Below are 18529 nucleotides of genomic sequence, written 5' to 3' on the forward strand. Positions count from 1 at the left end.
AAGAGATTACTTTTTCAGAAATGGAGGGAAAAGTATTTTAGACCGTATTATAGCCATATTAATTTTTCATTATTATTATTCGAATAAAAATTTGAAGTGCAAAAACTGTTCTCATTGAGACATGTCTCAATTTAATACATTTCTGCATTTACTTTCAACTTTGAAGGATTTCAAAAGACACTAAAAAGTTAAGCTTATTAGCTCAAATCAAAACTAAAAATTGCAGTTATGCAAGTGAAATAACAGCAACTCCACCAGCGGGTGTTTCAAACTTGCTACCAAGTCCCTTGATGATCTTTTCAGCACCCTCAATGAAATTCTTAACAATGTCACCGGCAGGAGGAGCATCGTTCACATGTCCAACACCCTGTCCAGTGTACATGACCGTATTTTCAACTTCCTCGACTGTGGTTTGATTCGCTACTTGTCCTGCAAAGCGACGTAAAATTGTTTCCTGCAAACACACATACATATAAATATAGTTGCATTCGTGATTAATAAATCGATGAAATTAGCTTTAATAAGATTTATTTGTACTCCTCCATAAATGATTGAGTAGCCAATAATTGGTTGATCTTCATTATTTTCAATATCCTTTGGAACTGGTTTCCATTTTTGGTGGAAAGGGGTGTTAAGAACACGAGTTGTTTCCCTCCAACTGGCACGACTGTATAGGTATGTGTACTCGGTATCGGCTCCGGTGTACTGAAGCAGCCGTTGCTTGTAGTAGTCATGTGCATACGATTCCTTGGTAGCTATGAACCTAAACCATATTAACTTCTCAATTACGATTGATGTGCAATTAAGTTTCATATATATGATCTATTGTATTATGCATATTTAAGCTTCTCCGTTACATCTTAATTTTCTAAATACAAAACATATAAAAAAAAAAATACTCCTTCATATACTTGTGGTTGTTACTTAAAAAAAATATTGCTTGGTAAAGAGATTTTTATATTAATGAAATTGTAAGTACAAGGTACAAACCCCGAAGAAGAAATGCAACTCACAAATAAATGTAAGAGCCCACTTACAAATAATAACCCACATCTAATGAAATTAGACAACCCACTCATATGACCAGTGAAACTGGCCTCTTTACAGGAAAATACTTCACCAGTTAAAAAGTTGTTACTTAGTTACCTTGTTCCCATACAGATTCCTTTAGCTCCAAGTGATAGGGCAGCGTAAAAACCACGGGGGTCTGCGATGGCTCCAACAACAATAACTGTTATATTCCTGTCACCAACTAAATCCACTATTCTGGGAAGAAAAGAATTCAAACGAACTTGTATATACACATACCTAGACGAAACATAATGAACCTGCGATTAATAAGTTGATACCCTTATAGACATATTTTCATCCGTATAATCCCCATTTCAAAAACAGAACAACTGTTCATCCGTATGGGAATGAAATCAGATATAAACATTTTTTTTATACATACAGTCCCAATGACATGCCCTCCGGCTTCTACGCTCTGTGTGATGATGCAATCAACAGCTGCAACAATTGCTTTTTCTGCATCGGCCACTGAACCAACCTGGTGCAAGATCTTGACCCCATTTTTATGTGCTTCATCTACCATCTCTTTGGGATAGCCTCCCCAGAAAACTTGCATGCATGCGAGTTTTTCTTCGAAAATTTTCCTGACAGTATTGGTTTGATCAAATTCCAACAAAGTACCATCTCCAAATGGTTTACTTGTGAGCTTCTTAGTATCCCTTATCGCCTTCAGTGTCGCATCATACATATTCTGCAATTAAGATGATCAATTGTTAGTCTAATTAATACCGGTACATTTTGAAAGCATAATCATTTGCCACTTAGCTTCTTCGATTTTTCCAAATCTTTAATCCATTTTAAACTTTGGTCAAGTTTAGTTGCCAAAACTATAAGTCTTGATTTCTAGTCTACTTATAGCTAAGTCTCGGATTGGGATATAAAGTGTAGTTGAGCTTTAGACTTCACGGCATTCATCGACTGAAGACGAATAACTACTAAGGGGAGCTTGTGGAACTTCATCAACAAAAGATATGTGGAGACTTGAACTCATATGTCACTCAAAAGTCGAGACAAAAGTCGTACAACTATGTAGACTTCGATTATACACATTTGATATTTCGAGCTGAGTTTAACCCGCTTACATATTTATCGAAATATGTGTTGGTAATCTTTCGCTTTAACCAAGTTCATCATATATTCTTGACGAAAGTCAAAAGATGATCATGTGGAAATCGCCTGGTAACATCTTACATGATTTGTGTGAGATGGTCATTTGATGTAGACTCGGAATGTTCCGTATTGATCTATCGATCACTTGAAAATTGCTTTGAAGCTAATAATTTGTGTGAGACAGCTATTATCGTCTTCCAAGAATGTTCCAATGATTGAAATGGGAGTTTAGAACAATTAACCATGATTGGATATAGCACAGTATGTGTACTTGTATGCTAATCGTTGCAAGTTATTCCAAGTCCGGGAACCATAGTATGCATACCCGTATGCGTAATTTCATGTCCAGAAATTCAACTGAGTTTGGAAGGTATGCGTACACGTTCGCATACTGGCGAACCCAAACTAAGTCCGGCCACTTAGGTGTGCGTACCCGTTTGCATACTTGAGTAGGTGATGTTCTAAAATCGGTTTGTTCATGAACTAATATATATTTATATAATAAGAAATGCAATCTTTTGCAAACCGTAGATATAATGTTCATGAATTGATTCGAGTGAATCAAAATCGATTTTGCTTCAATTGTGTCTTGTATACTTCTATGAGAATATAAAAAATTAAACAACTCTATAACTAGTTTCATTTGAGTCATTTGAACTAGGTGTGTTAAGATGAACAAGGTTGATATGAAAGTGTTCATATGGCTAACTTCGGTTAACTATTATTGAGCCAACTCAATATACACGTTAAGGTACGATTACCTATATTTAAATGAAGGTATATTTCATTTGTGTGTAACAAGATATTATCATCTAACGATGGAGAGATATTAGCTTGAATCTTAAATCATATTTTCGTCTAACGATGAATATTGAATGCTTTGTTACCAAGGTAACATTGACTGCAAATCCTGATTTGAAGACTATATAAGGGAGAACTCTAGCAACTGGGAAACATAATCCCCACACCTCCTGTGTGATACTAGTTGCGACTAGAGTCGATTCTCCTTTAACCTAGGTTTTTCTAAAACCATTATAGGTTAACGACTTAAAGACTTCATTGGGATTCTGAAGCCAGACCCAACTATTTTCTCCGTTGTTGTTTGTTTTGATCTTGCTATTTTCTATCGTATTGAGTACTATTTTCTTTAAGAATTGCTCGAGATTTAATCTCCGATAGGCAAGATAAAAAGTAGTCACAAACATCTTCATCTCATCATTTGTGATTCCACAATATCTTGTTTCGTTACCATACGATTAAGATTATTGTGAGGTGATTGATATTACTAGGATGTTCTTCGGGAATATAAGTATGGTGTATCAGTTGGTTCTTGTTCATCTTGATTTATCAAAAGACGGAACAAAACTCATAGGTATTTCTGTGGGAGACAGATCTATCTATTTAATAGAATTTTTTATGTGAGACAGATTGGTTTATCAAGTCTTCGACTTTGGGTCGTAACAACTCTTAGTTGTGAGTGAGATCAGCTAAGGGAATCAAGTGCGCAGAGTCCTGCTGGGATTCAGAGGCGTAAGGAACGCGACTGTACCTTAATCAGTGTGAGATTGGTCACAGCTCAACTACATTCCATTCTGAAGTTAACTTGGAGTAGCTAGTGTCTATAGCGGCTTAATACATTGTGGTGTTCAAATCTGGACTAGGTCCCGGGGGTTTTCTGCATTTGCGGTTTCCTCGTTAACAAAATTTCTGGTGTTTGTGTTATTTATTTTCCGCATTATATTTTATATATAATTGAAATATCACAAGTTGTGCGTAGTTCAATCAATTAGATAATCCAACCTTTGATTGTTGATATAAATTTATTGAAACTTGAACATTGGTCTTTGGTACCATTCAAGTTGTTTCACATAATAATCAGGCTCGCGGATTTCTATCTGTTTGATTTGCTGATTACATTGTGAAACAAAGATACAACTCTTGGATATATTTCCATTTATTGAGTCTGACTGTCTAGTTGATTCTCTTGGAATTATATTGGAGTTTGTCCATACAGATTGCCTAAACGAAATATTGGGTGAGGTTGTTAGACCCCCACTTTTTGAAGAATATTTATTTTTTTGGCAATTTGCATCCATCCAATAAGGTAGAAAAACAAAAAGAAACTTTTCGATATCTGTTTCAATATGTGGTTAAAATACTCTGATCTCTTCATTTTCGTTTCTTCCAACTTTAACGGATTTAAAAAGAAAAAGAAATTCCAACTTTTAAGTATCACAATCAATCTTCACATAACAGTAACAAGTTATTCCATACAACTGGGCTAACCAATAAACCAAGGCCTCCAGCATTGGCCACAAGTGCAATAAGTTTTGGACTAGCAATATCGGCTCCAATTGGGGACAATCCGATACCATTGTCCCATCCTAGAGCACTAGAGAAACCCATCTCGAAATATTTATCTCAAATTAAATTTAGATCTATGAATGTTTAGTTGCTAGCCGATATGAAACAAGGATGAAACGATAACCAGCTAGCTACTGAGAGCAGGATGGAGGTGATTTACTGATTTTCTCACTATTTATAGCACTGTCATATGAACTGCAGACACCATGCCAGCTTATAATTAGTTTAAAATGATAAGTGTGAGAAACACGTAAGTACAGGATATTCAAGGATATCATGTCAACGAGTGTCAGTGCAAATGGGTTTGAGCCGTGTTGTCCCGCGCGGCCGCACAAGACTTCTCCCTAAGCTAGCAGCTTCTCTGCCGTTGGATGACTATCCTGACCGTCTAATTAGTTTTAGGTTAGCTTTTCCAACCCAACTACAACTGGCAAACTTATACATTTTTGAACAGTTCCCTAATCATATGACACTGCATGCTGATAAGCGTGTCAAAGTCCCACGTGGAGTCATACATGATGTTCTGATTAACATTGATATGTTTATTTATACAATGGATTTCGTTGTCCTGGATACCTAGTTGTTCAGGTTCAAAGTGCTCAGATACCGGCGATTTTAGGTCGCCCATTTTTAGCCACATCTAATGTCATCATCAATTGTAGAACCGGACTTATGAACATATCCTTGGGTCATATGACTACTGAACTAAATGTCTTTAATGTTACTAGACAACCTTCTGAGATCGATGATTTAGAAAAAGTAAATATAGTTATCACTTTAGTTCAGGATCATTGGCACGAACTTTGTTTGGTGATTTCTTAGATGAATTTGATGATATTATTCTCTTAAATTAGATGTGTAACTAGACTCTATAAGATGCTCTCGAGTATTTCTCAGTCTTTAAGGACCCTGGAATTCAAGCAATGGTTTTAGATCTTTCTGAGAATAATGATTACCTTAGGTCTGGGGGTAGTGATGGTTCCTGTGATTGTCATGTATCCCTATTTGAAGTCCCTAACTTAGGACTCGAGCTTTGTGCGTCTAAGGTATTATCTGAGTCTTTTTAGACTCCACAACCCGATCCTCCTAATAGTTTCCAAGAGGAAATTCAAGTATTAGAGACCCGTAGTTCGGATGAATAAGTTTATAAAGACACTTATATGAAACCCGACTTGGTGCCTAAGATTAACCCAGTTATCTTGAAAGAAACCTTAGATAAGAATGTGCTTTGTCCATTCATTTTTCTTATCCAATAAAGTAGTCTCATATTTATGTCATCTCTATTTGGTTTTGATGACCCGCAGTTGTTTCAGTTATTGGTATATGATTTTGGAAGGTGACAACCATTTTTTGGTATTTGATGTCTAGATAAAGACTTAAAACTTAGCACTTCCTGAGAGGTAATCCATACTCATGAGACACAGTAATATCCTTCCTTATTTTCTTTCCTTCAAGTGGTAATAGTTTCTCCTTGTTCATGCTTTTAGTTTCATCTTTAGAACACTGAAGACATTGTTAGATTTAAGTTTGGGGGTAGGAAGAAACTTTTAGTTGCATTTTGAAACTCTTGTGTCTAGAAACTTGTTCCAATTTAGGATAACACTAACCAATCTAAGTGGATGGAAACATGTTAGTTGTAGGAGTTGAAGGACCTAACTAAAGAGTATATTCATAAAAGAACATAGCTCAGGTGTTAGAAATAACATGGTAGTTGTCACCGTACTCGGAATCGTCACCATGTCACTTTTTGTTTTTATATTCGCAAAATTTATGTGGCTTTAAGTGATTTGGTGGAGCACTAGTATCGCCTTGATTATCGTCGCTGGGATGAAGTACAGTAATTGAGGTCAAGGCCATTATTTTATTATTTTTATTTATTTAAACCGATTATTTAAAGAAAATAAACTTCAAAGATAGCAATATGTGTGTATTCGGAGGATAACACATTGGAACACATTAAAAGAGGAATGCTACATTAACCGAGGGTCGAATCTGGAGGATTATAACCCGCAGGAGAGGCCCCAAGGTATATATATCAATTTTATATTAAAAAAACACCGGCAAAGTAAAATAGTAAAGTAAAAAGATAATTACCTGATGTGTTGCACGGGTTACTTTCTAGTCAGTCTTTCTGTTAGAGCATTGCTCGGTCGAACTCACAAGTGTTGCCATCTCAAGCTTGTTGTCAAATTTAGTTGTAGACTAGAAAACAAGATATAGTTTTGACAACTAAATTTGAATTACGACAGTGGATCACGATAGTCATCATTGTGGAACTTCTCGAAATATGACTAAGCTTAATGAACATTTTTCATACTTGATGAATTTCGGTTAAGGACAATTTATTGTTCGGAATCAAAATCATGATTCAAGTTTTATCATTCGAAAATAGCCTGGAACAGTGATATGTGTCATTGATGTTATTTGGGAATGTTTCGAATCGATTTAGAGGGAAATATATAACTACTATAGATTCGGATAAAAAACAGTGTTATTAGTCTTAAAAACTGGGAAAACTTTTATAAGTATGAAGCCGTATTACATGTACTCGTGCACGTAGCGGAGTAGCTATATATCGACCTGCAGATTTGTGGTAAGCATATTATGCACACCATGTAAAAATCTGTTCAACTCGTGAACCAGATCGGTAAGCATACTCGTATGCAAACCATTTAGGAACTGTGTTCATGGAACCGGGTTAGTATCCAAACCGGTACACGTACCAAAATAGTTTCGTGTACCCGAACTCGATTGTGTATCCAAACCGGTACACTACCAAAATAGTTATGTGGACTCCGGAACCAGTCATAGTCTTAAGGTATCCATACCGGTACGCATACCTGAATAGTTTTGTTAACTCCGGAACTTGGTTTGCCTCATTAGCTTACAAACCGGTACACTACTGTGACTGAACCGACTCATGAACGGAAATGGTATTTGTACTTTGTACACCTACTAACCATGTCGATTATTTTCAAGTGCGATTAAATTATTTCTACGAGATAATTAACATTTGATAAATTCTCTAAAAACACTAGACTTATTTGATCACATGATTGTGACTCAAGGTTAATGTCTTAAGTGTACATGAAAATGAATGCTAAGCTTTTAAGTTCAAATCGGATAGTTTCGGCTGACCACCTTGAACATAGTCTTTATACACAGTTCGGTTACGATTTCACTTAACAGAGTGTATATCTTGTTTATGTAAATCAGATTCAAAGATTCATCTAACGGTGGATATTGATTGCTTGGTTCCAAAGCTATCTTAGCTTAAACCTAAAGCAACCTATGCTTTGAATGTCTATAAAAGGGGAACTTCAAGCAACTGGGAACTTTGAATCCGGACACTACTTTGGTGTGTCCTAGTTGTAACTAGAGTCGTCCTCTTCCTAACCCTTTTAGGTTTTAGCGACTACGAAGACTTCATATGGATTTGTGAAGCCAGGTCCAGTTATCTTTCCTTGATAACTCGAGTATCCTGATCTTGATCGATTGTTGAGATGCTCACTCGATCAAGATAGATAGAAATCATCAAAGTTCTCTTCCTCTCAAACTTTGTTGATTCCACAAGTTTTATACTTGTGAGGTGAGTAATAATCTAGGCTGCACTTCTGGTTGCATAAGTCAAGATTTTGAGGTTAGCTAGAATTTGTCTATTGCTATCAATTTCCATATCCCCTTGATCCAAATCTTTTTGATCGTAAAGGAAATCATATATAGGATTAATTTGTGGGAGGCAGATTGGTTCAAAGTCTTCAATTGAGTTGAAGCGACTCTTAGTTGTTGTAACGTCAACTAAGGAAATCAATTGCGCGGAGTCCTGTTGGGATTCAAGAGGCGTAAGGAGCGCGACTGTACCTTAATCGGTGGGATATCTTTTAGGGCTCAACTACATTCCAGTCCGAAGTTAATTGGTAGTGGGCTAGTGTCTGTAGCGTCTTAATACAGTTTAGTGTTCAATCTGGATTAGGTCCCGGGGTTTTTCTGCATTTGCGGTTTCCTCATTAATAAAACTTCTGGTGTCTGTGTTATTTCTTTTTCCGTATTATACTGTTTATCTTTATTATTGAAATACCACAGGGTGTACGTTAATCAATCATAGTAGATACATCCGACCTAGTTTGTTGGATACTTGATTGATTCTTGGACATTGGTCTTTGGTACCCGTCCAAGTAATCTCTTTGTGATTAGGTTCACAGGTTTGATTGAGTAAATGTTCTAATCGCGAGAGAGAGAGAGAGAGAGAGAAACTCTAGATATTATTCCTTGATTGAGTTTAACTCTCGGACGTTGTATTGAGTTTGTCCATACATATTGCCTAAGACAAGTTGGTGGTGTATTTTGGTATCCTTGCATTTTCACTTTCATTATTATCTAAAGACTTAAAGGCCTAGACAAATAAAGTTCATACGTTGAACGGTGAAGAAACCCTCGCTTCCTATTGGTCGAAATAGGTCTTTTTTGAGTTTTGTGAAACAAGCGTTTTGGTGAGGACACTTGGCGACGTATGATTGGTTTAAAAAGAAAGGAAAAGATTAAAACAAGGAAACCAAATTCAGTTTGGAATTCATGACGTGATAATATTTAGGTGAGGACACTTGGCAACATATGATTGGTTTAAAAATTACAAACTTAAAAGGAAAACCTAACTTACCGTGTTTGGAATTTTATGGAAGTTCAAATTCAATTTGGAAATCGGGTAACTACTATATTAGGACTATTTTTCCCAAACTAATATATAAATGGAAAAAAATCCACATATTTTTTACGAAATAAAAGGAAAAAATAAATAAAATATGCACATATTTAATGTATTTGCCCCGCCGCACCAAATCAAAAATGCATCGCCATGGGGTGGGGCGAAGTCCGATGCACACCAAATCCAAAAAGCATTGCTGGGGAGCCCCGCGCACACCAAGTTAAAAGAAATAAATAAATAAAATCTCCACATATTCTCCACCTATTTAATGTGTTTGCCGCGCCACACCAAATCAAAAATACATCACCACGGGACGGGGCAAAGCCTCGCGCACACCAAATCAAAAATGCATCGCCACAGGGCGGGACGAAGCCCCGCGCGTATCATATCAAAAATGCATTGCCACAGGGCAGGACAAAACCTCACGCACACCAAGCTAAAAGAAAAAATATGTCGGGCATATAGCATGGGCACAAATCTAGTCTTTTTGAAAGGACTTCCTTAAACCAAACAGATGATAAGGTGCTTCATAAAATTAGTGGACGGATGGGAATGAGATGTAGGGGAATACTTCTCGACCAACAAATATATCGAGAACATGATGCTCGTGGGACTCTAATTGGAGGGCCCCTATTTGAATCCAAAAAAGTGACTACCTTTTTTTCTTTAGCACTAGTATAACACGCACGCGCGATGCGACTGCGGTTCTGTTCGTTCCGTAATTTTGTATTTTTCGTGTATAGTCTAGGTGTTGAGGGCCTAATTCCATATGGCCTTCAACTTCTGTCTGCACATGTTGTTGTGTAACACGTTCAAACAGGCGTCCGGCATTGTTGCCTGTAAATGTTGAAGGAAGGTTCAGCTTTTCCTTGGTGGCTCTATGTCGAATACGATCACGCTCGCGTCCAATAGACCTCTGCTCCTCCGTCATGTTTTGCCTACGGATGCTTTGTCGATCACAGTTCATTGCCCGTTGAAAAGCCAGCTGCTTTTCAGTCATGTTTTGTCTCTGATGAACATAGCGAGTTCCAGTAGTTTCCATGTCTCTGATTTATCCCTGCCTGCAACGCCATATGAACCAAACTACGAAAAATAAGATGTGTTTTTTAAAAGAGAATGTGACAACCAGGTGGCATTCATCATCTGAGCTCACAGAGGATATATCACAGGTTGAGCATCCTATAAGAGAACATGTGTAGTGATGTTTCTCAGAAGCAAATTCAAAGCAACCTTATATTTCTAACATGTGATGTCTACTACACACTGTCAGTGAAAGTTGTAGGGAAATTACTGGATGTTCATGCCTTGGTGACCCTACAATGATCTGTTTTCTCCCACTTATGTTTAGAGTAAGACTAATAACAATTGAATGAAAGCTATCTACTGTAACTCCGAAATACCTTTCTTTGTCAGTTCACCAATTTGATTAACGAAACCACCTTTGTTTTTGAAGTAAATATGATAAGTTACAAATACAAAGCACATCATCCAAACATTTTCTCTCTAGGCAACCCATTAACAGTAGCAATGACAGAAGAAGAGGACACCCCAATAATAAAAATTCAGGGGAATAAGGGGGGTTTTGGCAATGAACCCTGTAATACGCATACACAAATTTTACAATCCTTGGCCGACAGATGACTTAACATAATTTCAATAGCTTAATTCAAGTTAACACACTTCAAGAGGTAAAACAAACAAAAGAAAAAACATTTTCTTTTAGAACCCAATGTGCTAAACATGCTCCAAACATAAAGAAAAAGAAATACGTACCTTGGAGGTAAAACAAAGAAATGCGCCAAAACCCAATGTGCTAAATATGCTCCAAACATTTTCTCTCTGGTGAATTCGTACGTGCGATGCGCCTGTAGTTTGAATCGAAAGGGGGACATCCATTTCTGACAAAAAATTGTTTGTTCCAAGTTCCAAGTCCATAATGAGAACTGGAATACGAAATAATACGATAATTTGAACTTGCGAAGGGAGATTAAAACTCATACACACTGGTACATGGACTCTTCTTAGGATGAACCCTACGCTAACTTTATGATATGGTTGAGCTGGAGGCCTGATTTACCTCCATCAGTGATCAACTTAACAACAAAGTATGCAATTTAATTTATGTCATTACAAAATTCAGAGAATATCAGTCCCAACAAAGAACATTGAATAATATAAGCATAGTCAACTTTAAAAAAAAGTTAAACTGGATGCCAGGTTGAAAATTAGCGTATTTAGTGGTGGCAAATGAGACTCCCACGTAACCAAAATGATAATTTTCATTCAGGTATTTTATCAAACAGTTGAGGTTCAAATTGAAGCAAACATCTAACATGCATCAGAATAATTAAAATTAGGTAGATCTTAACATACATTGACGATCGAACTTACCTATTTGGAATATTGGGGAAAAGTTTGATGTTTTAAAACCCCAGAGTTGTGAATCCAAATCATCTAAACCTACTCTAATCAGTAAATTAAGTTTTGTATAATAAAATTTAAAGCAGAACCCCTTCTTTGTGAAATATCTTGATTTAAAATTGAAATTGATACATCAAAATTTCAAAATCAGATAAAATTAAAAAAGAAAGCTCAGATTGTCGGCAAAGGTTTGAAGAAATTAAGGTGGTGGGGAGGAGGAGGAGGGCGTGGTAATAGTCGAAGATGAAGGGTGGTGATGGTGGGGTATAAATTTTTGCAGGTCAGAAGATGGTGTCGCAGGTTTTCATTTTCATTCGTTTCATTTTTTTTCATCGTGATTGCTGGTTTTTGTTGGAGGCAGATGAAAGAAAACATACCTTATCAGATGGACGGCCTACATCACATTCCGTGTTTTTAAGGTCATCTAATCCGACGAACCAGATCGAAAGTACACACGGAAATCACGAGGTCGTACCAAAAAGGTCTCTTTTCTTTATATTAGTGCTCCCTCCGTCCCACTGTTAAGTGACCTAGTTCAAGTTTGCACAATTCTTAACGCAAGTAAGGGAAAAAGTATTTTTAGACACTTTTTACAATTATACCCTTATGGATAATAAATAGTGAAATTTTGAAATGATTTATCTCTCAAACTACACCACGGATGTTCGCAAACTTCGTACCATTGAAAAGCATTTTAAAACACCTAGTGACCTACATAACGAATATAAACATGACTATCAAATTATGCATATTTCTTATATTCCTTATAATCAATTAAAAGGATAATTTTAGCAATATCTCCTTGTTTAGTGATATAGGTCACTTAATGGTGGGACAAAATCTCAAAGTAACTAGGTCACTCATTAGTGAGACGGAGGGAGTATAATATAATATAATAAGATATATATTGTCCTTTTCATTAATGGTCTCTTACAAACTAAGTAGGGCTATTTTGCGTTTCCTCCCCTGCCAAGATCGCTAATTAGCGTTTCCTCCCCAAAAAGATTAAAATTAGTGTTTCCTCTCATCGTTAGTTTTTCCATTTATTGTTCGGTTAGTTGAGTCAGCACCTGTGCATACGTGGCGTAGATTGTACACGTGTTTCATAATCTTCCCTAAATACCCTCTACGAGTACCACTTATTCTCCTCCTTCTCCGGCACCAGTACGCCATTGTGTTTTCCGACCTTTCTCTATAGACGAAGATTTGAAAGAGGGTATGAAATTGATAAACCAAAATCTGCAAAAAAAAAAAAAAACTTCAGTAAGAAAAACTAAAATCATGTTCTTCCCTAAATTGAAGAACCCTAGTTCCAAAATTGGAAAACCCAAAAACCTATCAGCACCATCTTCAAACACAAAAAACCTACCAGCACCATCATTCAATCAAAAGCACCACCACACCATCGACGAAAACCCATGCTACAGATGTAGAAGCAGATTCATGTATCGACTCAATTTAACAAAATTTTCTCCCAATTTCAGAAATCATTCTTCCCAAATACTTTATTCCTTTTCAAAAATCTTTAAATTGGTCTTGTCACCATAAAGCTCACAAAATTAACATCCTGAATTGAGATAACCCTTTACCCAATTTATCCATTGATGGATTGACAGCAATAGTATGACATTTTCACGAAATTTCATAAATCCAAAATAAAAATTGCAATAAATCCTGATAGTTTGATTAAAGTTTCCATTGTTAAGGTGAAAAAAAGCCAGACAAGGTCAAAATCCAGAGATGAAACAGGAGAAACTCAAGGTTTTCAGGTAAGATTTGTGTAAAACTGAAACACCTATTTATTTGTAATAGAGATATAGATTGAGAAATAGATCGTACCTTAACGGATTTAGCGAGAATTTCTTCGACCTAATTAGGGTCATATGATTTGGGTGGCTGTTGACAATTATGTTGACAATGGAAGAGACAATTATGAAGAACTCGAATCTTCCTTCCTTTTGATCGACATTTCCCATCGATCAAACCAAGATTTCATACTAATATTTTTTGGGGTTTTTCTATATCTGCTACTCACAAATCAATCGACCAAAATCGATTTCATAGGAACGAGATGGCGGCATTGGTTTAATTTATGGAGACAAATGAGGCTATATTGGTAACGTTGCGCGACACGTGTATAATTTTGCCACGCGTATATTCTCGTTGACTCAGCTAACCGCGCAATGGATGGAAAACCTAACGATGGGAGGAAACACTAATTTTAATCTTTTTGGGGAGGAAACGCTAATTAGCGATCTTGGAAGGGGAGGAAACGCAAAATATCCCAACTAAGTACTCCCTCCATCCTAAATTAGATGACCTAATTAGTTTTAAATTTTGTCCCAAAATAGATGACCAAACAAAGGGATATTTCTAAAACTATCATTTTAATTGATTATTATTAGTATAAGAAATATGTATAATTTGATAGTCATGTTTATATTCGTTACACATGTGTTTTAAAATATTTTCCAATGGTATAAAATTTACGAATATCTGTTGTATAGTCTAAGAGATAAATTATTTTCAAATTTTACTAATTATTATGCATATGGGTGATAGACACATTTATGTGTTTATTTTGGTCTCAATTATTTGTATTGATAGTGCTCGATTTTGTATTAATTTGATTATTTTATGTTTTTGTAGGTGTTTTTGGAGATATAAGCTTTTGCAGAGAAAATTGCTCGAAAAGTGGTTTTTGCGCTCGTGAGAGAAAATTGCTATACGGATCCCCATTTTGGATAAGGGGCAACCAGTTGCTAAGGGGTACCCTACGGCTAAAGACACCCACGCTTCTGCTTCAGGCACCCCAGAGCAGCTATTAAGGACACACCGGAACTGGATAAGGGGAGGTCATCCCCTACCTTTTTGAATTTCTAAATTGGCGGGAAAAGAAGTGTTTTAACGGCAGAATTTAGGGTTTGATGTTTGGCCATTCTAGGGAGAGATTCAATCGCTGATTTCTTTGGGATAGCTTTGTTAGACCCAAACAGGGTTGGTAAGGGCCTTGGATTGGATTAACTTGAACCTGATTGTCGATTTGAAGGAAACAAGGGTGAAGAAGGATTATCGGGTCTGTTGTTGACTTGGGAGAGTTTTGGACGGGTTCTGCTCGTGTCTATGACTGGTATAACCCTGTTTTGGTTAAACAGGCAAGCTATGTTGATTGGACTCGACAAATAAGGAAATATCTTCGAGTTGGATAGAACAGGGAAGTTAGCAAATATTTTCGGAAATTCTTGTTCATTAAAATGGAAGGTACGTGTGAAGTTAATAGAGGATATCTTCTCGAGAGATTGTACTCTCCGTTTAGAAGAGTTTTAACCATATCAGATCCGCGTGAGAATACAAGAAAGGAAAATATTGACGTAGCTTGAGGAGGAGGAAAGTGGAAGATTTCTCGGGATTTTGGACCCTGTTACGTATAAAAATTGTTGATACGAGTCCCAGGATTGGAATCGGGAGTTGGGGGACCGAATGAAGGTGATTGGGTAGCTGCAGGTGAAGTTGCAGAGAAGCTTGCTGCTGTTCCAGGGAAGAAGAAGAAGAACAGTGCAAACCGCAGAAAAAGAAAGTCGCAGAAACCGTTACCTAATCTTTCAAATCCAATACCTTTGTAACAGTTTTGTAACAATTAAGGTTGAGTTCGCAACACTTATGCTAGGGTTTCTCTGTAACAGTGGGATTTGTAACAATTATCTCTGTTACAAACTCGCTGCACTATATTATTTTTCAATTAAAACACCTAGTGAGCCATGTTTATATCTTTCGGGTGTGTTTTGGACATGAGGAGCTAAATCCCAATACTGAGATGACGGAGGAAGCCTTATTCACAATTGTTTGGTAATTATATTAGATTCTTTTTGACTTTTGCACTTGATTCAATTGATTTATGATTTTCACTAATTAGTTGTGATTTCGTTTGATGGTATATGCTTAGACGTAAGAGATTTTGATATACCATGATTGTGATTTACATATAATATTTTAGAAATCTACCTTGGCAAATAAATAGAGTCCATAAAAGAGCTAGAACTGTTGTGAGTCATTATATGAACCAATTGAATGTGATTAATGGTGGAATACGAAGTCTTAGTGTCTCTCGTTATCGTGACAATTCTGTGAATATATTTTATTTGTTTTTATTTTTAAGTCTGAAATTGAGTCTACACAAGTCCGAGTTGAACGAACATTACTTATCATTTAAAAAACTACATCAATTTTTGGCGCCGCCGACGGTGACTTGTATTTAGATTTGTTTTAGGTTTCTTTTTCTTTTTATTATTTTTTGTTCTTTTTTACGCGTTTTGGTATTTTTCGATTCTTTTCAGGTTTGGAGCGAAGCTACAAGGGAAGAAAAAGTGTTATGAAAGGAAAGCATCGCCAAAGAAGGAAAGAAAAGAGGAATCCGAAAGGAGTGAAGAAGAAGATTTTGTATATAGTTATTTTGTTTTATTTTTAGAAACTGTAAATAAGGTGTTATTTTTGTAATTTTTCTTTTTCTTTTTGGACATTTTTATTTTTGGACTTTTTGGACATTCTTGGACATTATCTTTAAATCCTAAGGAAGGGTCAAAATTAAATATCAACTGTTTGCAGGGAAGGACGACATTTACGATACTGTCTCGGCCCCTCGGGTTCGTACACTGACATCGGAGTTGGTGGCCTGAGTCGACTTCAACGGTTCATCGCCCGTCTGGTACGGGAGGTAAGACTTTATCCATCCACGAATCCCCTGTCAGTGGGTTTTAATTTTGTGTGACAACTCACACCCGTGCACAGAAAAATGTCGAACTGGTATTACAATAGCCAATACAACGAATATCCGACTGATTATCAAAATGGATATTACTTTGACCGTAGTGTGAATAGTGGTTGGGAATATCAAACTTATGGCTCATACCATGGTGAGCCTAATTACTATCCACACATGCACCGATCATACGAGCAAGAGAATACAGAGTATTATAGTTCTAGTTCCTCGTCTTTGGACAATATAATGAAAATGTTGAAAACTAGTCCCTATTATGATCCTTCTGAACCTATAATTCCTCTGGAAGAGTCTCTCAAACAATTAACTGAGAATACAAATAGGTTTGTGTTAGAAATGAATAAACAAAATGCACCCATGAGTGAACCTTCTATACACGATACCATAAGGAAGTCATGTGAGTCAAGTCACGATACCATAAGGAAGTCATGTGAGTCGATTCAAAAGCTTTTGTTAGAGGCTCATAACGGTACTGCTCGAAATAATCTTAGTATTTCCAATAATACCCTTGAAAATGAGGATAGTTATTTGCATAATGACGAGGTTAAAATTGGTAACACTACATGTTTAGATGAGGTTCAACCATTTTCATGTTATTATAATGATGATTATGATGAGGATGGTGTTGATGAAGAATTCGACATTAGTGATCAGGAATTTATTACTCCAAATGAACTTTATGATGATAGTGTTATTTCTGGTTCAACTCCCGATAATTTTAATGATTATCCACCTATTCAAAAGGACGAGGATTTGACTAGAGATACCATTTCTTTAGATGATGTGGTATTTCCTTTTGATTACGAAGCCGATAATGGTTTAGAGGAACGAGTTTCTTCTGAGAATATTGTTTTAGAGTCTAGCGATTTAGAAACATTTGTCTTAGACAAAGAAAATGAACTCATAGAGATGAGTGAGGATGAACCCGACTTAGAAGAATCAATTGAACATTTTCAGGAATCAGATGACCTTGAAATTAGGGAAGTTGTAACTAGTCATTCTAGAGACACTGAAAACTCTACGTTTGGGGGTGATTATCATTCTCCATGTGCTTTAACTCTTAAAAATATCCCTCACTTGGTACTTGACATATGTGCCTCAACCATTTTACAAGATTATCTTCATACACGTTTTCCTGAACCTAGTGATGTCCATAAGGAAGTTCAGTTGTTAGAAACCCATCCTCTGGTTGATGTGGTTTACCCAGGCTATGATACCCAGATTGATTTTGTTTTCCCACCAAATATTTTTCTTCCAATTGTGGGAACATTTGAATTTGAAATATGTCAGTTATTAAGTTTTGAGACTAAACCTAATTACTTTAGGAAATTAGGGTCGACACATTTGTTTAAGGAAGACCACCACTCTTATTGTGGTCAGCAGTGTAAGTCAAAGATGATTAACTATAAGGATCCTCAATTATTCAGGTTAGTATTATGTGCTTCTAAATTATTATTTGAGTTTTTGCAGACTTTACAACCTGATATTTCGGATCTTACTTATGAGGAGGTGCAACCCATGAAAATATTTTATTTAGACCCCTTTGTTGAACCTGAACCTGAACCACGACTAGATGTATTTGTCTTAAACATGAAACTAAGCAAGGGCGTGTTATATTTATTCTTGGTTTGTTGCAGTTTCCTTTTGTCTGTGATAACACTTTTTAATGCAGATGACCCACAGTTGTTCCGACTATTGTTATATGATTTGAGGTGACTAATCCTTTCTTAGTCTGGCTGAAGACGTTAAACTTAGCACTTCTTGGGAGGTAACCCAATCTCATGCAACACGGTAATATCTTTCCTTAACTCTTTTGCTTCAAATGGTAACAGTTTCTCCTTGTTAATGTTTTTAATTTTATCTTTAGAACCTTGAGGACAATGTTAGATTTAAGTTTGGGGGTATGGGAGAAACTCTTTAGTTGCATTAATAAACTCCAGATCCTAGAAATTTATGTTTATTAAAGATAGCACTAACCAATCTAAGTGGATGGAAGCATTTTGGTTGTAGGAGTTGAGGAATCAATCTGATTAGATGGAAACATCTAGAAGAGTCTATTCATAAAAGCACAGAGCTCAGGTGTTAGG

The 18529-nt window shown here is 36.3% G+C and overlaps 1 protein-coding gene and 1 long non-coding RNA gene across 2 annotated transcripts; both read right to left on the minus strand.

Moving 5' to 3' along the window:
* Nucleotides 1-226: 226 nt before the first annotated feature.
* On the minus strand, nt 227-4587 carry LOC113332811 (nitronate monooxygenase-like). The gene is made up of 5 exons (XM_026579318.1): nt 4456-4587; nt 1450-1762; nt 1147-1291; nt 538-763; nt 227-454 (listed from the first exon to the last, which is right to left on the minus strand). Exons 1-5 carry the CDS (start codon nt 4585-4587, stop codon nt 227-229), a joined length of 1044 nt encoding a protein of 347 aa, XP_026435103.1.
* Nucleotides 4588-9983: 5396 nt separating this feature from the next.
* LOC113332962 lies at nt 9984-12001 on the minus strand. The gene is made up of 2 exons (XR_003351734.1): nt 11021-12001; nt 9984-10308 (listed from the first exon to the last, which is right to left on the minus strand). It is a non-coding gene; the product is annotated as an uncharacterized LOC113332962 (long non-coding RNA).
* Between the last annotated feature and the right edge of the window lie 6528 nt (nt 12002-18529).

Source organism: Papaver somniferum, unplaced genomic scaffold (assembly GCF_003573695.1).
Source record: "Papaver somniferum cultivar HN1 unplaced genomic scaffold, ASM357369v1 unplaced-scaffold_132, whole genome shotgun sequence".
Classification (NCBI taxonomy): domain Eukaryota; kingdom Viridiplantae; phylum Streptophyta; class Magnoliopsida; order Ranunculales; family Papaveraceae; genus Papaver; species Papaver somniferum.